The following is a 27,368-nucleotide window of genomic DNA, read 5'->3' as shown; positions in this document are numbered from 1 at the left end:
GTAATATTTACAGCAATTCTGACCATTGGAAAACAAACTCCCAAGGGTTACATTTCCGAAGAGACCAGTTTATGCCTGTGGAAGGGTTCAGTCTTGTAACCATTTTATTTTGGCTATACCATTTTCAGGCTTGGGTTAAAAGGGGAGCTAAAAACGGGTTAACAACCCAATAAAGGAAGACGCTCGAGATTCTGTCCGGTTTGGCGTTCCACAGTTGTATGTTGCCGCGTCAGTTTCACTAAAACCGTCTCTGCGTCAGTCCGCTTTCAAAGCAATCGAAACCAGTATACATGCATTCGGTCGTCTTTGGGAGCATTACTGTTGCTAGGGATACAAAGCTAGCAACGTAAACCATTAGCTGCTTTCGTCGACGCAATCATATGTGAACTGTCCTAAAGTGCTTCACTAATTCTGGTTGCCCACGACTTCAATATTTTAAAAATCCGTGCGAATAGCCTACAACGTTCTTTTGCGCCAGCTATAGTTTTTCGGTATACTGATTTAGGCTGCAAGCAATTTCTGATGCTAAAGCCAAACAATTCTGAGAAATAGCCTACGTTCGGAAATAATGGTAAGATGAGTTCACGTTAATAGCTGATATTCAATTGTAGCCTATTGTCTGAATAAAAGCATTACATCATTCAGATAAGAGTATGTTACTAAATTGATCTGTAATTGCAACACGTTGATCTGCTATTTTCCTATAATTACTTAGATACCTCATCATCCGAAGCCCACGGTGTTATTGTGGTAGGTGGTTTAAAAATATAAATGCGCACCTTACTTTGCCTTACAAATGCATATGGTACAGGAGCTGTGTATATCTGTCTGCAGGGCTGATGTCAGTTACACTGATATGGAAGAAATTGACAATACGAAGTCTACACCAGAGCTGAAAAGGTTTCTGTTTTTTTCTGTTTTGGTAACCCTTATATAACCTAGTTACTGGGATGCCTGATATACAATAGACTTGAATTAACATTAAGCATAAAGTGCATAATATATGTAAGGATTATATCAAATACGTACAACATTGCAACTTCATACCTTTACTATCTCTACGCAGGGTTCTATGCAAGCTGCTTGGCATTCAGATGAACCAATCAATGACGAGAGTGCTGAGCAACATGTATCTCCATGCACTACTATTCTGCAGGCGAACAGGCTTAAACAGGGAGCAGACATCTGTGCTACTGTCCATCATCAAGGCAATTCATGCTGCCAATGTGGGTGAGGACGCTTAAATGGTTTAATGCACCATGAAAACTATATACAATATATAGTGTATGCTTTCGGCTTTACTTACGTACACAAAGCGTACGCTCTCTATTAGCGATGGTACCGAATACAAAAACCATATTCGGCAACACTCGGATAATGTGTTCTCCCCGAATGTTTTCTCCTCCCGAATTTTCCTATCTCTTTGACACAATTCGCTCAGAAGTCAGTACCAAGTTTCTCAGTTAAACACACTTAAACTAACTGCGTTTTTAAAATGAGAAAAAATCGAAATCAGTCAAGAAATACAGGCAATTCCAGCCACTTTCTTCACAACAGGTTTTGCAACTCAGATTCACTGAGTTGTGTCCTTTATTTCAAGAAAATAGTTTTGCAATGTATGATTTTATAATTAGACCATTACTGGTGCATAAATGGATACTGTAATACTGGATATGTCTAACGCTGCTACCAGCTCACGTGCCGGAGCTTGTCTTCACAAAACTAGGGGAAATTGGAGTAAGAGCAAATAGCTGAACATTTATTCCACCCAGGGACGCTTTTTGATGTTTTCTTTAATTTATCCGAGCTCATGAAAATCAAACATAAAGGTAAAGTGGGGCTACAACAATAAGGGGACAAAAACAACAAAACGTGTTAGCCTTACATTATGTCGTTTTCATTTCATTAGGAGTTCATGGCATACAGTAGTTTGTAATGAGGATGATGAACTATTTCTTAAATTATAAAATATTTTTTTCAGTTTATCATTTTCTTAAGTGTCCCTCAGGTAGGGGTGGTGGTGGAGTTCATGCAGTTTGTGCTCCGCTGTTCAGAATAAGGATGAGTTACTATGTTTTGATTTCTAAAAACATTTGCCTGTGTTTGAACCTTGATTTGACTGTTTGTTTACCTATGTGTTATAAAAGCCTGTTTTGGCTATATAACATATAGTTATATAGCCAATATAACATTGAAGACACTGAGGACGGCTTAGGCCGAAACATGTCTGTCTCTTTGTCCAAATAGGAATAAAAATGAAAATGATTTTGTTGCGTAGACATTCATAATCTATATCTATTCATTAAGAGTGCAGGCTCCCATCTTTCCTTTCTATGATTATCTATGAGAAGCCAATGCACCATTCATTTGTTATATAGCCTAGTTTGTTAAAAACTTCTTTGAGCGCATGGGTGGGTAATTCTTTTTTTTATATAACATATAGTTCCATTGTTTGTTAAACACAGCTTTAAAAAGCAAATGATCTGTTGTTAAACCGCATTATTACTGATGTCATTGTAAAATCATGACTTTAATGCTTTACTACCTCAGCAATAGCAGTGTCAGTGATTATAATGGAAAAAATCTGGGATTTTTGGCATTTTGTACAGCTTTGGGTTAAACTCCACACACTTCTGGTTTTAGCCACGCCCACTCTCGTTTTTTAACAGAATACAAATACAAATTATTTTTTGGTTGAATATTGTGGTGGAAATTCTCTAAATCTCCAAGTTCGGTGAGGAGAGTCAAATAGACTTTCACACAATATTCAGTTCAAACATTTATTTGGCCAAATAGGAGAGTTCACACAGAGAAAAAAAACAGTTTCTGCATGAAGGCTCTCCGAACACTTGAGAGCCTTCTCTTTTATAACATTACACTTCATAGGCGTGTCTCGCATAAAGTATAATATTCTCCCCCTCCCTTACATCCTTTGGTTCAGCACAACACATCTTTTAAGGGAGGGGTGAGGGGTACATTTGTAATTTTCCGTTTACTGTTTCTTATTGCTGTGGCTAAGCATAATTTTTCTATCACATATGCCATCCTGCCAAGTTACAGCGTGATGGGGCGGCATGCCCCATACCTATACAGCACCAAGAGTTTGGTGTGTTTCAGGGTTTCTTACAGAAATAACCACAAGGACCACAGACTCTCAGCCCTTAAAAACATTAATGTCGGTACCTTCTGACATAATTTCAACAAAAAATATATTTTCATACACATTACAAATATTGATATTATGTGTAACTTCATAGATTTTTTAAAAATGTAGTATTAACATTTAGGCTACTTGAGAGAAAAATAAATGTCACTATTACATACAATCAAAAAAGATTTCTGAAATGTGAAGTGTCTTGTGATGTGTTTCTGCAGTGTATGCTATTATTTTGTTGAGACTGGATCAAACAGTATAAGCTAAATGGGGGCGACATAGCTCAGGAGGTAAGACCGATTGTCTGGCAGTCGGAGGGTTGCCGGTTCAAACTCCGCCCTGGGCGTGTCGAAGTGTCCTTGAGCAAGACACCTAACCCCTAACTGCTCTGGTGAATGAGAGGCATCAATTGTAAAGCGCTTTGGATACAAGCGCTATATAAATGCAGTCCATTTACCAGTCCATTTACCATTTAAATGGAAAAAAACAAAAAAAAAATAAGCGAGAGAGAGAGATTGCTGTGTAAAAAAAGTAACACAAGTTACACTTTGTAGCATAATGAATAACGGCTAAGTAAAGTACTTTTTTACTTTTGAAATGAGTAACAAGTAATATCATACTTTATAGTTAATAATAATATTTCTAACAATAATAATAATATGATGTGCCAGGCTAATAGAACATTTTATCTCTCCGTGGAGAGATATCAGCTTTAGTGAAACTATCAACCATTCACACGCTGTGGCATAAGTGCACCATTCTCCAGTGGTACATTCACATGTCAATCTAAGGGTAAGTGTAAGACCACTGAACCGTATGGGTAAGACATTCAACGCTCACCCCTCCCCCACCCGAGAAAACCGAAAACTTCAGGTTCTTTAGTGAAGCATGGCACGTCTGAATGTTCCATGAGAGCATTCTTCACTTATGCTGAGCGTAATTGCTCATTTATTTAGAAACAAAAGTTCACACTCATTTGCACGTAGCGCATATTCATTCATGCATGCACGTATAAAGATGAGACACTTTTTGGGGTGGAGGAAGCTGTTCCGGCGTCTTGAGCAATATGCTATCGACCAAGCTGGCAATGGAGTTGCGTACAAGTCACATGATGGCAAAGGCAGCTCTAAGCTTTCAAACTCCGCGGCATAGTGGCGACCAGCAGCTCTTTAGGCTAGCTCTGTCTGTCAGTCGGTCGGTCGGTCCAGAAAAGTGTGGGCCTGTGGATGCATGCGTGGTTGCAGCTATTGTGGATTTGTGCTTGTTTTAGTAATGCTTTATATTTACTATTAACATTTACTAATGTTTACTAATATTAACATTTACTAAAGTTTTATATTGATTTTCTTATTTATTGATTTGATATCAATAAATAAATTTGCTTACCCATAGATTGAATGGAAATTTCTAAATATTGTTTTCACAGTTGAAAATGTAGGTTTAGAAAATGTCAGTTAGGCCTATTGAGGTGAAGTCTCCAATCGCCTTCACTGGTGTTGTGGAGAGGAACAAAGTCACGTCCCTCTGCAAAGTGGAACGTTCACACCTGCTGATAGGAGGGGTGAGTGGCAATTCAATGGATGAGCATGTATGATAATGCGTGAATAGCTGGTAGTTTTTCTGAAGCTATTATCATAAGTAGGCCTTTTACTAAGCAGTAAAGAATAAATGTCCAAAACAAAGAGACAAAAGTCACAATTTTACTTGTTTTATTTTTAGTCATAATAGGTCCGGACCTTGTTTCATATTCAAAAATAAGAGCATTGCACGTTAGGAACTGTGGTAGAAGACTGTTCACGCTGTCTCTGTAGATGCAAGAGCACATGCATAAACCATTGGGATGCCTTTCGTGGGAATATAGGCGCCTGTGCTTTACCATGCATGCGCAACCATTGATAGAGTTAATGGAGTTTATGAAACTAATTGTGCACATAATTACTATTCCAATTTCAGCATTACTTTTAAAGTTACCATAAAGTTACCAGAGAAACAGGCCGTTACCACGTTACTAATGTTCGGCACATCACCATTGTGATGAACAGTTTTCTTACACTATCATAAGATTGACAGCCCAAGCAAGAGCCACGTCAAAGGACCAGGAATAAATTCTTTATTTATATTCCTGAAATCATAGTCCTACATAATTATTATGCAAGTAGAAAAATTTTATTAAGGGTTAAAATGAAATGCATCCATGTGGAAAAAATATCCTACACGTTGCAGATGTTGCTATTATGTGTAACTTGATTGATTAAAAAAAAAAATTACGCAGAGTATTCACATTTAGGCTATTTGAGTCAATACAGGCTACATAATTATCAGTCGAAAAGATTATTAATATAACGTTATGGATGTTACACCCTATCAAGGAATTGGCTTTTCACACACCACACTATGCCCCTCACACCTGAAACTATAATGGCATGGGCGGGGCTGTTATAATAATTTCTATTCAAATTAATATTGGGCTACGAAAACTGATCTATAAAGGAGAAGCATGATTATTTTGGCGACCAGTTAGGTTTGGTATCGGTTGCAAGATGTACAGATGACCAAGCAAGCTTTAGACCTGATTCAGAATGCAAATGAAATGCATTCGGGCGATGAGGAGATTGAGCTTGATATTGAATATGATTCAGGTTCTGATTCTGATTCTGAAGTTGAAACTGAGACTGAGCTTATCTCAGAGAGAGGAAAGAGCAAACGATGGAACAGTTTGGGTAGAACAGACTGCTGGTAATGCTCTGGGCAGAGCACCATCATGTCTGTCTTACAGGGAAAGGTTGAAAAGAACATTGGAAGTCCGCTGAGCTTTCTGCTATGTCTGACATTCAGATGTGGGAGCAGATATTCAAGTATACTGTGGCAGAGGCCCACAGAGATGGGGCAGAAAATTGGGACCTGTCAGTCGATGAGTTGAAAGCTTTCATGGGACTGCTGTATTTACGAGGCATCAGTGGCGGTAAAAGCATGGATTTAGAAGACTTTTGATCTTCAGACTTGGGAAATCTATTTTTCAATGAGACTATGTCGCAGCAAAGGTTTCGGGACATCATGAATCTGAGATTTGATGACAAGGACACAAGCACAACACATCTTGAGTATGACAAATTTATCATGATTTCCAAAATCTGGAACAGATTTGTAAGTAACAGTACTGCATGTTACACACCGGTAGAAAACATAACTGTTGCTGAGAGGTTCTTCTCTACTAAAGTGCGGTGCCGCTTCACGCAGTACATAGCTACTAAACTAGACAAATTTGGAATAAAGTTCTGGATAGCAGCCGACGTCGAAACCAAATAAATGCTGAATGCTTTCCCATACCTTGGGAAGGATGAGACGAGGCCTGTCGGCGAACAATTAGCTGACAATGTGCCTTGTGGAACCCTTCATCGGAAAAGGAAAAAATAAAACCTCAGAAAATTTCTTCACCTCGATAGCTCTGGTGAACAATCTATATGCAAAAAAACAACATTGGTTGGTACCTTGAACAAAAAGAGGAGAGAAGTGCCCCCTTCTGCAAAGGCACAAAATAAAGAGAGATTTTCCACCACAATCTGAACTATCTACACTCATGGTTTATCAGTGCAAGGCCAAAAAAAATGTGTGCATCTTGAGCACTATGCACAAAACAGTATCAATCGACAGTGATCCAAAAAAACTGACAGAAACAATCGCCCATTATAACGCCACAGAAATGGGAGTGGATGCTCTGGATTAGATGGCACGGCTGTATTGGGTCAAGGGGGGCAGTTGTCGTTGGCCAGTTGCTGTTTTTTAGAACATCTTGGATCTGGCTGCTATCAATGCCCGTGTTTTGTACACACAGTGCATGGACAAAACAATTCGTCGAAGAAGATTTGTTCTTGAGTTGGCCAAGGATTGCATGCAAGTCACATGACGGCAAAGGCAGCTTTAGGCTTCCAAACTCCGCAGTGTACCGTCCTAACGCCACTGTGCAGTCCACAAGACCCCAACCCACCGCAGTGAGAGCAGTCACTAAAAAGAAAATGCTGCCAGGTATCCAAATGTGGAGGGAACAAAACTTGTGACATCTGTGACAAGTATAAGTGACTTATCTGTGGCAAATGTCCTGAAGTCCAACCCAAGCTCTGCCTTGAATGCTGACGGTGTTACCGCATTACCAGCAGCTCTATTGCTAATGTTTTATATAGATTTTTTATTTATTGATTTTATATAACAGCTTATTCATAGATTGAATGGAAATTTCTAAGTATTGTTTTCGCAGTTGAAAATTTCAGTAAGGCCTATTGCAGTGAAGTCTCCAATCGCCTTCACTGGTGTTGTGGAGAGGAACAAAGACAATAATTCTGTATTCTGGGGCTGGGGGAGGGGTGAGGGTAGGGCTGGACGATATGGCCTAAAAATAAAATCTCCGATTTTTTCACACCACACCCGATTTACGATTTTAATCGATTTTTTTCTTAAAAACAAATTACAAAAGAGAAAGGAATTATTCAAATAAGTTTTGTTTTTATTTTAACAATAAAAATGATTAACAAAAGCAAACAAACAAAGATGAATTTCCTTATTGGGATTAATAAAGTGCAAACCTAACTTTCACCAAACCTCACTTTTTAAAAAAATAAATAAAAGGTGCCTCTTGAAAAAAATGTATTGTATCTGAAGAAAAAACGCTTTTGTAAATAAAATTAAACGTTATTTGCATGCTAAATAACAAAATCATACATGAGGTCTTTGTAATGTCTTTCAAAGTATTTTTGCAAGTTTTGTGCAAGGAACACAAGCCTGTCTACTGCCTCTGGCTTGAGGCATGCCCTGTGGCATGTTACAATGCCCCCCCCCCCAAAGACCCTCTCTGACGGGGCACTTGTAGCAGGGATAGAGAGGTATTTCGTGGCCAGATTACTGAGCCTTGGGAAGTTTGCTTCGTGGCACTTCCACCACTGAAGTGGATCAGTGTCTGGGTCTGTGTTGGGACAACAAGTAGGTTGCCAGCTCAGTTTCAATTTTGTCTGCCTCTGACTGGGGGGAAGATGGCACATTTTTCTTGAAGAAGCTTGCTAAAGTTTTTTTCTTCTTCGGCTCAGGCTTAGCTTTTTCTTGGTGCACCTGCACAGCTAGGCCAGGCTGTGGTGTGATTTTGTCAGCGGGCAGAGACATCAGCTCTGTGACAGCTCTTTCCTCTTTTCCAATTTGTTCCACCTTGTCATGGTCAATGTAAGTTGTCCGGAACCTGGGGTCCATCAGTGAGGCCATGTCCAAGAGTTCATCTGTGACTGGGTCTGGGTTTTTTTTTGTGAGCTCAGTGTCTTCCTCCTCTGGCTGTAGGAGACTGCTTCTGAACATATGGAGCACCGGTTTGATGTAGGAGACGCTGACATAAACCTCCCCAGACAGGGCGTCAGTGAAATCTTGGAGTGGTTTCATGGCTTTATTCACTGACTCTAATACATCAATGTCTTGCCATGTAGGCACAAGGTTCCTGCTTTTCGTCTGTGACCCCAGGACATGGGCTATGGCTTTCTCCTGTTCCAGGAATCGCTCTATCAATTTTTGCCTTGAACCCCATCTGGTTGGGGACTCTGTGATAAGCTGATGAGTGGGTAGACTGAGCTCAGCCTGCACTACAGCCACCTCTCTTCTTTTTTTCCAACTGAAGGAAAAAGCACTGACAACCTTTTACAAACCCCAATGGCACGTTCAACCAGTGGGTTGAGTCTTTTTTCTGTTTGAAAAATTGTTTCACCTTTCAAAATTTTATTGATGCATACAGGACTCTGACACAAACACACAGACACATACACACGCGTGTGCACATACACAGTGTATGTGTGCTATATATGATGTATGCATGTGTGCATTTTGTGGAGATATGTATGCATTCAATTAAAATGAAATTAAATAAAAAATATTTAATAAAAGTCTTAAAATCACCTTTTATACTAGTAAATTATCTAAGTTTTAGTAATTAAGAATGTTGATTATGGCTTCATTAATCTATCAATCAATAAACTTTAAAAAAAAAACTATTTTTAAAGCACTATTCAGACAAATAAAGGCAATTATGCATTGCCATTTAGACACTTACCGATGGCGTTGTGCACTTTGTGTCCAAAGTACTGGAGGTTGGTCCACTCATTCAGTCTCAGAGCTTTGATTATGCTACTGCCGCTGTCTGTAGTCATGCAGACGTGTCGGTCTTCCCCGAGGTTCCAGGAGCCCAATGCATCTTTCAGCCCCTGGGCGATTATTTAGCTGGTGTGGTCACTAGGGTAAGCTGTTTGGAGGCAGACACTTTGCAGAGTTCAATCGTCGGTAATAAAATGCGCCGTCAAACTCATGTAGGGCTGCATGGTTCGACTGGACCATAGGTTCCAGACGACTGAGGAGACAGTGCCTTTTTTGGGAATGAACTCCTCACTTTTATTAGCGCATGCTGCCATGTTGATATGTTACCTGTGTCTGAAGAGAGCTCTCGGGGGGAAGGGGCGTTACTATGAACTATGGAAGCCCAGGGAAGCGGTGCCGGTTCCTTACCGTAATTACCCAAGTTAAAGTGAAAATCGATTTTCATTTTTAAACATCGTCCTAAACCATTCATTCAAATTAATTGATACAATGGATTTATTGCCCAGCTCTAGGTGAGGGGCAATTCTAAATAATTCAGCTTGCTAGCTATATATTTAGCTAACGTTATATTTTCAAAATCGTTTCAATTTCCCAACAATGTGCCGTATGCTAGTGGTTTTGATATAATAAAGCAAATTACTGAAGGCACGTGTCTCATCTTTTTACTTTGTTGCTATCTCAGTGTAATTTTCTGTGTGTGCTGAAATGGTACATTGTACTGTATTCAGTTTTGAAATCCCACTTTCTGCTGTGTTTCGTGGTTTCATAGGGAGCATGAAAGCATATTTTTCTGTCTTCATCTTTTAGTGCATGATTTTTATTATGAACTTCAGCCTGAAACTTAGGATGCAACCTGCTGTTATTATTGGCACTGCTGATTGGACTAGACACACCCATCGTCACGATATAATTTGCTTATTGCTCAGGATGCTGGAAGCATGGCCCCCTCCCCAAAAACACAGTCTCATCTTTGTACTTGCATGTACTGCGAAATGTGACAGAATGAATGTGTGCTATGTGTGAACTAATGTGAACTGAACATTGGTGAAAATTGATCCTTGTTAAAATACCTCCAATGTTGCAAGGTTTTGTTTTTTCATACATCCCATGCTTGTATCTATCCTTTTGTCATTTCTCTGCCTTGACAATCACTCCAACTTTATTTAGGCTATATAGCACTTTTCAGACAAGCACATTCTAAGTGCTTTATATAAATAGGATTAGTAAATAATATTATCCCTTTATTTAACCCGCAAGTCGCACTGAGATCAATATCTCTTTTACAATACATGACAAAAGAGTAACATTGTGTGCATTTGATACATGCACCGGTCGCTCACATCCGGGACTTATTTTACATCGATTTGATACTGATAGCTAACTCCACCCAACCGATATGCGCCGCGGCTGCGAAAAAGTTAACCCCAGCTAGGTAACGTTAATCATTTAGACCGATAAGGGTGTCAGCAAGCGAGCATCGAAAATTGCACTGTATAGCTAGCAGGTAACAGTTTTGGAAAGTTTTGGAAAAATATAGCCTAGTGTTAGCTAAATATATAGCTAGCTGAATTATTTAGAAAACATCAGACAAAAGCTCACGCCACAGCTCAATCCTGGTCAGTGGACTGAAATGAGAAGGCTGAAATAAATTCACATAATTTCAAGACAACGCTCAGCTATATGGGATAAACAGCTGACAGCTAACTAACGTTATGTTAGCCATTTTAGCTACCTATACCAAAATACGATGAAACAACAACAGACCCAGGTGATTTTTTGTTGCAGTTGCTTTGTTGCACATATAAATATATTACCAGGGCTTGACATTAACACCCACCATTGGCCAAATTGGCAGGTTGTGTAACTCATTCACTCTTACTAGCCTCTTTGGCCGGTGACCTTTTGGCTGCATTTCTATGAAAAAGTAAATATTGTAGCTTACAAAATGCATCTGAAATTGTTCAGTCTATTCATAGTGAAATTCCATGATACTATAACGGTGTGCAACTGGCCATGCACTTCGCCCCCTCCCTCTCGCTTCTCCTCAGTGGGAGAAGGTGAACTCGGCTGTAATCAAACATCCAAACATGGCGCCATATACAAAAGCGTGTATACCTTTTTTTGTTGCAGCTTTAAAGTGTTCATTTAGTGACACTCCACGATTGGGGAGAGCACAGATTCAGATTCTCCAGTTCCGATCGGAAAACACGGCAGTGACAACGATTGTACCAAGCACATGAAATCTATTTTTATTGGACATAGAAATTATGCATCTTTTCAAACAATTGGATTTATCACCTGTGTGTCCTGCACGTGACTACAAATAGATGTGGTTATTGAAGGTCAATGGGTACAGCTGTTTAAGGGTTCTTAGGACTGAGAGTCAGTGGTGACTATAGTTATAGTACGGTACTTCAGGGTTTTCCACTGTGCCGTATAACTATAGTCACCACTGACTGACCCTTACTTCAAGTACCAAACTCTGTACTGTATTGGTATGTGGTATTCCTCACCAACTTATAACTATGGATGTCATAACTGCCATCTCAATGAATGTCAAGAGCAAAACTGACCATGAACATTGCTCAGTTTTGTAATATACCCCTCGAAAACAAGATGGAGCCTCTCAGTGGGGTTACAGTATGTCCTGTTAAATAAGCCTCCATGCTTTCTTCCCATTTCAGAGACTCTGCTCAACAACATGGATCAGTGCTTCACTTTCTGCAGTGAACTGTTGCTTTGTCACTCTTCCATGGTAGGTGTGACTTTTGTGACCTTGTGACACTGGTGCTGTTCCTCTTCATGTTGATCTCTGCATGTATCTTTCAGCTTGAAAGTATATGTTGAATCTCTCTATATTGTTTATATGGAGTTTGGCAGTCTTTTTGGTTTGTTACTAGCCTTGATACTTACAAGCTAACTCCATTCTGATTGAAATTATTCTTATTAACACCGTAAGTGGTGTTTTTGCCAATGTTGTCAGTGATCGTTCCCCTATATACAGTTTGTGTAGAGATACAAAACTGCTTTGTTAAAAGGGAAATATTGAGGCCTATTGCAAGCACAATGAGAAAAGCACTAAAATGGACTAAACAAAACACAAAATGGAACGTGAAGAAATACAAAATGCAATATTTTTCTTTAAAAAAAGTAATTTATTCAGTCAGGGACTGCACATAAATGGGTTATATGTCACCCTGTTGTCTATTTGGTTTATTTAGTCTCAATTTCAGTGAAAACCTGAAAATATGTACTCTCTGTGGAGTTCTAAAAATTCTATCATTGCTATTGCTACATTTACAAGTATTCATCGGCACCCTAAAGTCTTTATCAGCTTCATCACACGATTGGAATTAATTTTGTGTGATTATGTGTGCAAAATTATTCTCGATAGCGCTTGATCGAGAAATTTGTATCAAAGTGTTGGTCATTCAGTCGCTCAATAGCGTGATAGAGGAAAGGGCAATATATTTGCTGAACTAACCTGGACAATACTCACACAGGACAGTACAGTGAGGAAATTAACCACAAAAGAAAGTTGAACTCTGCCCCTGGCCAGTCAACCGTGACACAACCATGTGATTTTTGCATGGACTAATTGCAGACGGGGAGTGGAGTGTATGTAAACTTTTGACCCACTAGAATTCTGATATAGTGAATTAAAGCTTAAATAAATTTGTCTCTAATCGATTGTTTTAAAATTACCTCTGATGTGAACAAAGTAGATGCCCTAATTGACTTGTCAAAAGAAATGTATGGTAACATGAAATGTGTGGAGTTGTGAAAAAATTGAGTTTAAATATCTCTAGCCCAGGTGTGTGCAAACGTTTGGCCTCAACTGTATCTGAAAATGCTAGTCCTGCTTATTTACTCTTTCAAGTGAATGCTTTGTTAATTTGTTCCAGTTTGCTGGAACAAATTAAGTCTGATTTTATCTATTAATTTATTTCTGCTCATTTATTTATTTATTTATTTATTTGTTTATTTATTTATTTACTTACTTCATTTATACATTTATGATGTGGGTTTTGAGTGTAATGAGCCATGGGAGATGGGAAGACGCCTTTTGTTTTACTGCCTTGAGCTAAAGGAAGGAGTGATAAGGGAAAAAATGGCCTGGGTAGCTTCATAAGAATCTCTGAATGGCTCTGAATGTGATTCTTTGATTTGTTTGTCCAGTTTATTTTAATAAATTGTGGACATGAGTCAGAATTCTGTCCAAACAAACTACTAAGGGGGAGAGGAGAACAAGTTTTAAGAGAAGACAAATATAAAGCAGTTTTGAGGGTAGTTTATTGCTTGTTTGAAATTCCCTGTTACCCTGACCTGTGATTCCTTTCTGTCTTCCCCAGCGTCCTCCATTCAGCATTGACCTTTTCAACTCTGAGCAGATGACCCAGATCTTGCAGTACCTGGTCAACATCTACTTCAGACATTTTTCACTCTATAAATATATTTTCACTACCCAGGTGATTGTATAGTTATGTAAAAATGTATGATCTTCTTTTGAACTATATCTCCTTGAGCATTTAACTCATTTATGTGTGATTTCTTTATGGTGCTTTACTGCATAGATGTATTTAATAATTTTCTGCTCATGCTGATCTGTCAGGTCATCTAGCACAAATTTCACATATCCTCAAGGTTCCTTGAGGATATGGTTAAATCAAAAGTAAAAGTTCTAGGGTTGTATTTTCCACAATTGGGGAGTTCTCCAGTGGGTCCTTTTCACACTTCTCAGGGTTTTTTTTGCCGGTGTAATGGGCCTCAAGTCATGTTGTCATTCCTTTTGATTTTGTTACCATTTTTGGGACTTCCAGATCAAAACAAGCACGAAACCGTTCAGACCCACGGCGCACCTGTACAAAGTGTCATGAGTAAAACTTGGCTAACTATATAGCTAGCTAGCTATGGCATGTCCTCACCTCTGTAACGTGATTTGTTGTCCCCCGTGTGTCTATATATCTGTATCGGTGGTACGCGCTAACTAGGTTAACTAAAGTAGGCGAAAAGCTAACCTGTTAGGGTTAGCTAAAATAACGTTAGGCGATAAAGCTGTGCTTAAAAATCTTGTGCCGTTGGAAGTGATGATTTTGGGAGATGCACCTTCGCATGCGTCCTACTAAACGAAGCACCACCTGCGCATGCATCCCACCAAACGATCCTCTCAGGTCGTCCGTGAATGAGTGAGTGACCACAATTTGCCATGCGTAGCCCACGGCAGCAGTTCCTGCGCGCCATGGGAAAATTAGACAGCAAATTGGAGAAATGAATGCTGTTTTTCTAATTCCTTCAAAATAATTTATAGCATTTGGATGTTTGTTTGTATATGAAAAAAAAACACTTTTCACCCATTCGTTATAAGCCAAAAAAATTCTGTTTAACAAATTGCTAATGGATATGTGGTTAGCGACTCGTCACACACCTACAACATCACACACAGGTCTATATTTCCTGCTACTATTCACATGAGTAAGCAGTTTCCTGCTACCCTTTAGTGTAATAAATTATGTTTTTTTTTTTGTTTTTGTACAGTTGTATATATTGCTGTAAATATCTTTGTTACCGTTGTTGATGTTCTTGTTAGTAATTTTCGTGAGTTATTTGAGTACTTTCTTTAGATTTCTTTGCTGGCTAATGGTAGCTTTGACTAGTTTGAAAAGCCACCGGGCTAGCTGTGATGTAAATGACGTTCGCAGCAGTGTTAGCTTGCTATTAGAAAAATAATTATATCAGTTGGAAAGCGGCATTAGAATTCAGTGGATCCAGTGCTGTTTAAGAGATAAATGTATCCAGATGAAAATGTCCAAGTTTTAAATGGAAGTTTAAATCACAGTTTGTGACAGGGACGGTTACTCCCATTTATTTTCTATATCAAAATTGTGCTTTGATCTGGAAATCCATATATGGGTAAAGGCTTTGCTCTGTGTTACGTCAGACGTCTAAGGCCCATTACCAGTGACACTGGATAACTTGCTGCCCACTGCAATAACAGTTGCCTTCCTTTTCAGATCAGTTCTGGAACTGGTGTCATGTTATCATCAATCAATCAAATCAATCAAATTTTATTTGTATAGCGTATTTTACAGCAGTTGTCACAATACGCTTTACAGACAACCCTGGCCTAAACCCCCACAGGAGCAAGCCTAAGGCAACAGTGGCAAGGAAAAACTCCCTGTGGCAGATGGGAAGAAACCTTGGAAGGAACCAGGCTCAAGGGGGAAACCCATCCTCCTCTGGTCAGCTCAGGGTGCCGACTGGTGACCAGCATGTCAGTCAGTTATAGGATTTGTGATGTGGCTCAGATGATGGGTGGGGCCGGGTGGCGGTGATGGGGAACAGCAGGTGGCGACAGATGTGGGCAGGGTGGAGGCAATGACGAAAGAGGGGCTGGACCGCAGAGATGGGGGAGACCAGACGACTCTCGAAGCACTCTCGAGGGTTGGGGCAAGAGCCCCGCCGGCAGCGTGGGGAAGAGGGTAGAAATGGCAATTAGGATTTTGCAATATAGCAGACAGTGGGTAGTGGCAGTAGTATGTATTAGGGGGACCCCGCCAGGAGTAGTATATGGCTGCATATCTACTAGGACAGGGATGGAGAGCCCATGCAGTCATGAGGGGTAGACAACCATACCCGCCTATCAAGAGCCAGCCCATGTAAAGTCGGGTCATAGCTGATTGACAAGTGACAGTAAGGAAAGGATTGCCACCTACAAAGCTCTATGACTACAGGCTTCTCGCGCCCTGTCTCCAGACTACAACTGATTGTAAGCCTGAGCATAGAGGTGCGTTTTTAATCTAGATTTAAATATTGAGACTGTGTCTGACTCCTTTATACATTTTGGAAGCTGGTTCCACAGTAGTGGGGCCCTGTAGGAGAAAGCCCTACCACCTTTTAGGTTTTTGGAAATTCTTGGGACTACCAAGTAGCCTGCGTCTTGGGATCGGAGTGACCTTGTGGGCTTATAAGCTAGGAGCAGGTTAGATATGTACACAGGTGCACGTCCATGCAGAGCTTTAAAAGTCAGGAGCAAAACCTTGAAATCTATCCTATGCGTAATGGGTAGCCAGTGAAGCGACGCTAGTACTGGTGTAATGTGCTCATACTTCTTAGTTCTGGTCAAGATACGAGCAGCTGCATTCTGCACAAGCTGGAGACTCTTTAATGAGTTATTAGGGCAGCCAGAAAGCAGGGCGTTACAGTAATCTAACCTAGACGTAACAAACACATGGATAAATTTTTCAGCATCCCCAACTGACATGAAATGTCTGATTTTAGCTATGTTGCGCAGATGAAAGAAGGCAATTCTGGATATGTTTTTTATATGGGTGTCAAAAGATAGATCAGGATCAATGGTGACACCAAGGTCTTTAACGACCATATTAGGTTCAGCCAAACAACCATCACAGTTTAAGGTGAGAGTAGACAATTTCTCCCTTAATAAAACCAACATTTCAGTCTTATCTGAATTTAGGAGCAGAAAATTTGAAAGCATCCAAACCTTGATATCTACAATACAGGCCTCTAACCGTGAGAGCGGCAGTGCTTCGCCAGGTTTCATTGAAATATAAATCTGGGTTTTGTCCGCATAACAGTGGAACTCTACGCCATGTGCCCGGATAATATTGCCAAGTGGTAGCATATATAGCGAGAAGAGTACTGGTCCTAGTACTGATCCTTGTGGAATACTGTATTTCATTATTGAGGAGCTGGACTCTTCTTCTTTTAATTTGACAAACTGTTTCCTGTCACATAGGTATGATCCAAACCATGCGAGTGCCTGTCCATGAAGTCCAACACAGGCCTGGAGTCTGTCCAGTAGAATTCCATGATCAATTGTGTCAAAAGCTGCACTCAGGTCGAGGAGCACAAGAACCGACACAGAGTTACGGTTGGCTGACAGTAGTAAATCATTTGTAACCTTGATAAGTGCGGTTTCTGTGCTGTGGTGGGGTCTAAACCCAGATTGGAATACTTCAAGGTTACCGTTAGAGCTAAGGTATGCACTTAGTTGCTTAGCAACGGTTTTCTCCAATAATTTTGATAGAAATGGAAGGTTTGAAATAGGTCTATAATTTTCCAATTTATCAGGTTCTAGGTTTGGTTTCTTCAATAATGGCTTAATAACTGCCACTTTTAGTGACTCAGGTACGTATCCTGTGACTAGGGATGTGTTAATGATTTTTAGTATATGCTGGCCTAGTACTGGAAATAGTTCTTTAATCCAATTTGAAGGAATAGGATCGAGTAGACAGGTCGTCGGTTTTGAAGACATAACTAATTTGGATAACTCGACCATGCTAATGGGCGTGAAACAGTTTAGTACCGCTGTCTGTAAATCTTCCTGTTTTAACCAGGTGTGGGGCTGTTTATTAACATGAACAGAAATAGTGCATGATGGAGACAGTTTGGAAATCTGGTCTCTAATAGCCTCAATTTTCTGATCGAAAAAGTTCATGAAGTCAATGCTGCTAAGATTGGAGGGATAAGTTGAAAACTCTGATGATTGTTTTTTAGTTAATTTATCCACAGTACTAAATAGAAATTTTGGGTTATGTCTGTTTTGTTCAATTAGTTTTGAGAAAAAGGCAGATCTAGCAGAAGCAAGAGCTTGCTTATACTGAAGAAAGCTGTTTTTCCATGCAAGATGAAATACTTCCAGCTTTGTTGATCGCCATTTTCGCTCTAATTTTCTAGTAGACTGCTTCAGGGCCCGGGTGGTATCGTTGTACCATGGAGTGTGCTTTTTCCGACTAGGGTTTCTTCTTTTAAGGGGGGCAACAACATCAAGAGTGTTCCCGAGGGTAAGGGTTAGCTGGTTAGTCAATTGGTCCAGTGCAGCTTCATCAGCATTTTCATCAGCCTTTTCTTCTGTGGAGAGGAATGACTCCGGAAGCATATTTAAAAACTTTGGAATAACCTCGGGGTTTACTGATCGGCTGTAGTAATGTCTAGGCTCTGATACAGGAGGATTTGATGCCTTAATATTAAACGTAATGAGGAAATGATCTGATAGTATAGGGTTATGAGGTGCGATGGTAAGATTTACCACACTAATACCATGGGACAGAACTAAGTCTAACTAAGAACTAAGGTATGGCCACGGTAGTGAATAGGCTCACAAACATTCTGTACAAAACCAATGGAATCAATAATAGAGGCAAAAGCTGTTCCTAGGGGGTCACCATTTTTATCCACATGTATGTTGAAATCACCAACAATTATGACCTTATCTGCTGAAATTGCAAGGTGTGATAAAAACTCAGCAAATTCCCTTAAGAAATCAGAATAAGGTCCAGGTGGCCTGTAAAGAGACACAAGAAAAAAGGACTGCCCGCTAGCACTTTTATTAGCTAGATCGAGCTGTACACAGTTCAAACTTAATCGAACTTCAAAAGAGGAGAACATATATCCATGCTTAGGCGCTAGACTCAAAAAGGACTGATAAATAGCTGCAACTCCTCCCCCTCTGCCTGATGGACGTGACACCTGAGTACCTATGAAACCCACGGGAGACGCTTCATTAATCGCAACATATTCATCAGGTCTTAGCCAAGTTTCAGTCAGACATAATATATTGAGATTATGGTCTATTATCAATTTGTTGACAAGATCTGCTTTTGGAGTGAGTGATCTAACATTTAGTAGTCCAATTTTTAAGGATGGTTCACTATGATTAGTAGCAACGTGTCGTGTTTTTATGACAATTATGTTATCCACATCAATTCCACGGTTAGCTTTACGTTTGGCATAGATGCGTGGAACAGACACAGTCTCAATATAACAGATATTAGATTCTTGTTTAAAAGTATTAGTTAAAAGGGCTTTTGAAATACTATTTCTGTTAGCTAGCTCTGAAACGCACCTTTCAGACGGAGGCGTAGGGCCATATGTCTGGGACACAAGTATAAAGAAACGAGCAGGCAAACACGTAAGGTTAGAAGCCTGTTATCATCTTTTTGGAAACAATGCTAAATCAACTACAGTGCCTTTGGAAAGTATTCAGGCCCCTTCTCTTTTTATACATTTTTTTACATTACAGCCTTATTATAAAATTGATTAAATTCATTTTTATTCTCATCAATCTACACACAATACCCCATAATGATAAAGCGAAAACTGGTTTTTAGAAATTTTTGAAAATTTAGTATGAATGAAAAACTTAAATATCATATTTACATAAGTATTCAGACCCCTTTGCTATGACATTAAAAATTGAGATCATGGGCATCCTGTTTCCATTGATCATACTTCAGATGTTTCTACAACATGATTGGAGTCCACCTGTGGTAAATTCAATTGATTGGACATGATTTGGAAAGGCACACACCTGTCTATATAAGGTCCCACAGTTGACAGTGCATGTCAGAGCGAAAACCAAGCCATGAAGTCGAAGGAATTATTTGTAGGCCTCCGCGACAGGATTGTGTCGAGGTACAGATCTTGGGAAGGGTACAAAAACAATATGTGGAAAAAGTGAATGGGTCTCAATACTTTCCGAAGGCACTGTATGTGATTATTCTCGTAGGATCTGGTTTCGGGCACCCAGGTGGCCACATCCTCTCAGAAAAAGGAGTTAGTGATAGTGGGGGATTCAGTTATTAGGGGGGTAAACAGCATAGTCTGTTCGCATGAAAAGGAGTCTCGTACGCTATTTTGCCTGCCTGGTGCCCAGGTTGGAGATCTCCTGGAGCATGCAGACAAGCTCCTGGCCATAGCGGGGAGGGATCAATGGTCATGTTTCACGTAGGAACCAATGACATAGGTAAAGGTAGGTTTGAGGTTCTGCAGGGCAAATTTGTGGAGTTAGCAGAAAAGATTAGGAGCAGAACCACCACGGTAGTTTTTCTGGAATACTACCGGTACCACGTGCAAGTAGAGGAAAGCAACATTTTATCTGAAGGTTTAACACGTGGCTACAAACCTGGTGTAGGAAAGAGAGGTACAGGTTTATGGGGCACTGGGACACTCTTTTGGGACCGGGGTGACCTGTACAAGCACGACGGGCTGCACCTGAACCAGAGGGGTACTGGTGCACTGGGCCAGCGTATGCTTAAGATAGCACAGGATTGTTTAAACTAGGGACTTGGGGGGCAGGGAGGTCAGAAAGTGAAAAGGGTAGGGAAGTGCATACTGCCAGGATGAAAGCTGTCAGGGCTTCCTATAATAGTCTGAACACTAATGAAGTCTTAAAAAAGCTAAGTTGTAGTAAGGGTGGCTTGGGATGACAGGGGGTTAGGGAACAGGAGAGGATGTGTATAAGTAATAATCTGAAATGTCTTTGCTTAAATTCTAGATGTATAAAAAATACATTTTTGGAACTTGAGGCTGCTGTAAATGGGGGGTGTATGTCATAGTTGGGATTACAGAGGCTTGGAGATGAGGATGGGTATGAATATAATATAGGGTCCAAACTCATTTGGAAAGATAAATATTTACAGGGCGCCAGCTTCAGACAGTAGTGTGAACTCAACACTCTTTGGAAAGATAAAACAAGCTTGTCAGGATTGTGAAACTATTATTATGGAGAATTTTTATATGTTATAAATGACCTTTTTTGGCACAGTATGTCAATCAGCCCACAAGAGGGAAATCAGTTCTGGATCTGGTGCTATGTAATGATCTGGACAGAATTTGTAGCATAGAGGTAATTGAGCCACTTGGGACTAGTGATCATTCTGCAGTTAGATTTAATGTATTATGGCAAATTAACAAGGACTCCTCTTTGGCCAGAATTTTTTATTTTAGACGAGTCAATTTCAACAAGATGCGAGAAAATTTAAGTAATATTGACTGGGTGAAACTTCTTAACTGCAAGACTGTGAATGAAAAGTGGGGTAGTCTTATCAGATATTGAAGTAGAGGATAAATAAATACTGCATGAATTACTTAAACAAAGACAAACAAGGCAGCAGGTCCTGGTGGCATATACCCAAGAGTACTCAAAGAGTTAGTTGGTTTTAAACCACTGGCAGGTATGTTTAGACTGTCCTTAGAAACTGGAGAAATAGCTGAGGACTGGAAGCATGGTAATATAATACCAATATATAAGAAAGGGGACTGTACTGATCCAAGAAACTACTGGCCTGTAAGTTTAACTTGTATCACATGTGAAATACTGGAATATCATTAGAGACAAGTTGGAATTATTTCTTAAAAATAGCAACATTCTGAGGGATAGCCAGCATGGTTTTTGTTAGGGAAGGTCATGCCTGACAAACCTTTTGGTATTCTTTGAAGAAGCTACCAAGGGTTTTGATTATAGTAAGGCGTATGATATTATCTACTTAGATTTTCAAAAGGCATTTGATAAGGTACCACATGAGAGACTTGTTAGTAAAATGAAGACAGTAGGAATTAGAGGATGTATTTCAGACTGGATTCGCAACTGGCTACAGGGTAGAACACAAAGAGTAGTAGGAGGGACATTATCTGAGCAGGGAGCTGTTAGAAGTGGAGTCCCACAAGGATCAGTGCTGGGATCACTGCTCTTCATCATTTATATCTATGACCTCGACAGGGACATAGATTACATTAGTCAAATTTGCAGATAATACAAAACTGGGAGATCCAGCTAATAGTTTGGAAGCAACTAAAGTAATCCAAGAAGATTTAAATAAAATCCAGAAGTGGGCGGAAACTTGGCAAATGAAATTGAATATAGCCAAATCTAAAGTTCTGCATGTGGGTATAGAGGAAAGATATAGAGGCTCTGGAAAAAGTTCAAAGAAGAGCAACAAAATTGATTCCTGATATCAAGGATAAAAGCTATGAGGATAGACTTAAGATGCTTAACCTCTTCAAGCTTAGTAAAAGGAGACTCTAGACTTTAAATTCATAAAGGGGATCAACAAATGTATAGAAATAAATGTGACACTGTGTCGTTGCTCTCCTGCGGCTATTGATGACGCGTTCAAACAGTGCCGGTGTTGTAGCGAATTCAGTATCCTCGAAGCAAACTGATTTCTGCGCTTCAACTTTCATTTCAAACAGCGCCTTTTTGTGTGCATTTAGAATGACTAATACTCGCAGCATGCAGCTAGTAGCCTATTTGTACAGTTATTAGGTGTTTTACATTTCCCTTGATTAGTCAACAATCGGCACTGACTTATCTTTTGAAATTATGTTCGGTAGAAATGAAATATATATTCCACCGTTAGGCTACAGGTGAACATTTGTGGTTGGAAATCATGTTGGTTGAATGATGTGTGTTTTCTCCGTTTATTTGTTTTTTTAGTTATTGTATTCTTGTATTGTACAAAGGAAAATGATAAATATCTTGAATTACCTCCCAAAAAGATTTTTACTGAATATTATTAGTGTACCAGCTTTCTGTGGAACACTCCCTGCCCTCTATGTTCATTACCCCAGTTATTGTGCTTTTGTAGTATAATGCCTGCTGGAAAGGACTGAATGTTCAGTAGACTAATAAAAGTTTTTTCATCACCTTATCGTTTTGTAATTTAATTTTGTCATTGAAAAGCATAAATCAAAAGCAAAATTGATTTAATTTATGCAATGGTAGAAATGGGCAAATAAATGAAAAAATACCGGTACTCGGTATTCTGTATTTGGCCAAGTGTTTCCTTATTTTCGGTTTTGGTTTTGGCCAAGAATTTTCATTTCGGTGCATCCCTGTTTAATACACTTACATTTTATACAGGATTTGTATGATTCTGTTGTGTGAGGACATTAAAATTAAGTTTGTATGATGGAGCCAGTGCCAGGTGATCTCTGGGCATGGTTAACTTGATTAATTTCTTTGTTATTCTGCTTTGTGTATGAAAATGATTTGGTCTTAAAAAATAAAATCTGCATCACTCCACCTCCCTCCCCTTTCTTTTTGCAGGTGCAGTTAAACCTGTCTTTGTCCTACTCTGAAATTCCTGGTGCTATAGAATCAGGATCTTCAGGTAAGATTGGCATTATTAATCCCTCAAATTCTTAGAGATTTTCAATAACACACTTGTCATAAACCATTTTCCACAGAGCTGTAATAAAAGAATGACAATTTACTTTACTGCAGTGGTTGTAGAGCAGTGGTAACCAATCCTGTGCCTTCCTGTAGGTTTCAACCATAATTTGGCATAGCTGACTAACTAGCAGCTCAATGCAAATCTTTAGCTGTTGAATGAGGGTTGGACTGAAAACCTACAGGACGTTAGATCTCCAGGAACAGGGTTGGTAACCACTGTTGTACAGTAAAGTAATTGGGCTGTGATTTTATAATATACAGTTACTGTATATTACTGTACATGTATTAATGCCTTCCACCAAGTTGCAAATCAGTGGGGTGTTTGCCATACCAATACAGCATTGAGCTGTGTTCTTTTCAGGGTTTCTCACAGATATAGCTAGGATCATTAAACCCTAACTCCCTACAAACATTAACTTCAGTACATTCTAATCTTATGTAAAAACACAGAAGTCAGATACAGGGTCACAAAGCCACACAATGAATCTCCAGTTTTTTTATTTCTCCAGTCTTGCAATTATTACTCCTCACCACTAGTCAATATCTGCTTTCAAAAGCATCTGTTTAGATTTACCTCATGACTGCAATTTCAGGATGCAGGCAATTTCAGGCTATTTCAGCCATAGAACATTGTCTTTGCTACCAGTTTTTCCCTTGCTTGCTTTGGTTTTTATTGTTTGGTTAGTAACTAAAATAAGCAAAATAAAAGTAATAAAATGTTTTTCTCATCATTTAACATGTACATCCTGTGTAATATTGTTTCCTACCTCTGATAGTCATTATAACTACAAGGTAGGCTATAAAACCATTTACTAAATTAGTATCCTTTTTTAAATGCTATTTTATTTTGCAAATTTGGAATGTTGAATCAGTGTGCTAGAGCTAGAGAATACTTGAGCCAACCCTGCAGGACTCCTGGCCACGTCCGGCACTGCCATGTTCCGGTCACAATACCAGACTGGGTGGAACATCCAGGCTCTGGAACAAAGTTTAAACAGGACTAGCCATCCAGCAGCCCTCTTGGTCCAACACTTGGTCGAAAAAGAAATTAGGATAACCAGCTGTAAAGTCACATCAGAACCTGCTAACTACATAGCTACAATACAAAGCATTTAATTAAAACAACCAGCTATATAGCTTGCTAGCTTCTGGTAGTAAGTTTATAATTAAACTACTGAAATGTACACTTCATAGCCAAAAGTATGTGGGTTTAGCTACTTCAGCCACACCCATTGCTGACAGGTGCATAAAATCAAGCATACAGCCATTCAATCTCCATAGACAAACACTGGTAGTAGAATGCGTTGTACTGAAGAGCTCAGTGACTTTCAACATGGCACTGTTGTAGGATGCCACCTTTTTAACAAGTCAGTTCATGACATTTCTGCCCTGCTAGAGCAGCCCTGGTCAACTGTAAGTGCTGTTATTGTGAAGTGGAAACATCTAGGAGCAACAACAGCTTAGCCGCCAAGACGTAGGCCACACAAGCTCACAGAACGGGACTGCCAAGTGCTGAAGCGCGTAAAAAACGTCTGTCCAACGTCAGCGTAAGAACTGTTTGTCGGGAGCTTCATGAAATGGGTTTCCATGGCCGAGCAGCCACACACAAGCCTAAGATCAGCATGTTTAGTGCTGTCAACTGGAGTGGTATAAAGTGCACCAACATTGGATTCTGCAGCAATCGAATACATTCTCTTGAGTGATGTATCACACTTCACTATCTGGCTTCACACTGTCTGGAGGACAAATCTGGGTTAGGTGAATGACAGGAGAACGCTACCTTCCCGAATGCACAGTGCCAACTGTAAGGTTTTGGTAGAGGACTAATAGTCCAAAGCTGTTTTTCATGGTTTAGGTTAGGCCCCCAGTGAAGGCAAATCTTAATGCCACAGCATGCAATAACATTCTAGGAAATTGTGCGCTTCCAACTTTGTGGCAACAGTTTGGGGAAGGGTCTGTCTTCTTTCAGCATGACAATGTCCCCATGCACAAAGCAAGGTCCATAAAGAAATGGTTTGCTGAGTTTTGTGTGGAAGAACTTGACTGGCCTGCACAGAGCCCTAATCTCAACCCCATCAAACTTTTGGGATGAATTAGAACGGAGTGTGGCACAGTGGGTAAGGAACTGGGCTTGTAACCGAAAGGTCGCCGGTTCGATTCCCGGGTAAGGACACTGCCGTTGTACCCTTGAGCAAGGTACTTAACCTGCATTGCTTCAGTATATATATCCAGCTGTATAAATGGATACAATGTAAAAATGCTATGTAAAAAGAGCGTCTGCTAAATGCCTGTAATGTAATGTAATGTAGAACGCCAACTGCAAGCCAGGCCTTATCACTCAGCATCAGTGCCCGGCCTCACTAATACCCTTGTGCCTGAATGCAAATGAAACCCTGCAGCCATGTTCCAAAATCCAAAGTCTTCCCAGAAGAGTGGAGGCTGTTATAGCAGCAAACGGGGGACACACTCCATATTAATGCCCATGGTTTTGGAATTAGATGTTCAACAAGTACATATGACGTAATGTTCGGGTGTCTACATACTTTTGGCCATGTAGTGTAGCTTGCTATTTTATCACATATGCCATCATTCACTGGATGACTGGATAGCTGTTAAGTACTTAATTAACTATGCTTTAGTTATTTCATTAACAGTAGCACATCAATTAGCTATCCAGTGAAAGAACAGCTCACTTCAAAATTGCATTTATTCAAATGTACGTTATTTAGCTGGCACTCTGTGAACTGCCTCTTCCTCCTGGTGATGTTCTATGAGAGTAATGGACCTAGGAGTTAATAACTGATCAAGGTTCATTTTAACAGATCCATCACCTGAAAAATAAGAGTTCAGTATGATACCATACAGACTACAATGGGACAATAACACCAGCTTGGTGGGCATACACTGTAAGAACATAACACGGTAGTTTTAAAAATAGCATCATGACAACAGCAGATATTAAAACTATAACAATGTATGTGGTGGGTGAAGGTGTTACTGGTAATCACTCTTTATTTTTCTTGTGTCCTTAAGGTGCCACATAAAGAACATGAAATGGACGGATCTTTGCAGTATGACATCAAATTGCAGCAGGAATTCTGTTGATGGCTCTTGCTGTAGGGCCGGTGAAATAGAATGGAAAAAACCTGCAATACCAGGTGGACTCTGACCCTCAATTTGGGAAAGATGGGTCTTCATTCTGACAGATGTCCTGGCTTCATTGCTGGTTTTTGGTTGTAGTGCCCCCTTTCCCTGGACAGAGACAACTGCTGGTGTAGTACTGGAGCAAAGGCAGCTGCTCCTGAACTTGACTGCTACAAGACATTCCTGTCACATCTCAATTAGGAAGCCATTTGGACAGCTGCAGCATCATGTACATACATGCACGGCAAAGGCTATATTAATGATCACAGTCGCCACATGGCCCATCTTCTCACAACTTTCAAAACGACTACAAGCGAAAACTCCTAGCCTCCGCATTACAAAGCTGTTTGTTTTTGTCTTGAGTGTCACAGACTAGTGTTTTGCTTTGACTTGTGTAGTTTTGCTTTCTTTGGGTCCTATTACGAATGCACAATGATCTCAGGGTTGTGTTGATATCAGCTGTTACTATGTTACAACAAATGTCAGAAGTCACACAATAAGATTATGGGCAATATAATGGGTCAATATGATGACATTATATATACGCCAGGGAAGGGATGGACTTGATGCTCCAGTCGTGCTGTAAATTAAGTGAAAATGTAATCCTGAAAAAGTAGCCTTGTCGTAGTCATCTGAATCTCTATCTCTATCATTTTCTCGCTAAACTCACAAAGCTATATACTAAGTATCTCTCTGGACTCTCTGCTGAATAATGCAGTAAGCAAGTTGAAACATTTTGTTCTACAAATAAAAGATTTTCCTGGGTTGTCAAATATCAAGTATTGATGCATACCCCATACTTTCCATATCATGCATCCCAAGTCCTATTTTAGAAAAAAAAAGCTTGTGGATATGACCCATTCACCAACCATTTTTGTTCCCACATCCATTAATGGATTACTTTCAGCTGATGACCGCTCTTACGCAAAAAATGGATAAATACTGCAACAAAAAATACAAATAAAAAATCGCTACTCA

At 39.7% G+C, this 27,368-nt stretch overlaps 1 protein-coding gene across 1 annotated transcript; it reads left to right on the top strand.

Annotated features, from left to right (window-relative positions):
- Positions 1 to 27,368, top strand: ccdc189 (coiled-coil domain containing 189). Its single transcript, XM_035404458.1, has 8 exons — positions 1 to 571; positions 716 to 750; positions 835 to 900; positions 1,067 to 1,230; positions 11,956 to 12,026; positions 13,624 to 13,740; positions 23,121 to 23,184; positions 26,280 to 27,368. Exons 1-8 carry the CDS (start codon positions 569 to 571, stop codon positions 26,288 to 26,290), a joined length of 531 nt encoding a protein of 176 aa, XP_035260349.1. The 5' UTR covers positions 1 to 568; the 3' UTR covers positions 26,291 to 27,368.

Source organism: Anguilla anguilla, chromosome 2 (genome assembly GCF_013347855.1).
Source record: "Anguilla anguilla isolate fAngAng1 chromosome 2, fAngAng1.pri, whole genome shotgun sequence".
Lineage (NCBI taxonomy): Eukaryota > Metazoa > Chordata > Actinopteri > Anguilliformes > Anguillidae > Anguilla > Anguilla anguilla.
The sequence above is the reverse complement of the archived record's forward strand: the minus strand, read 5'-3'. Positions and strand labels throughout refer to the sequence as shown.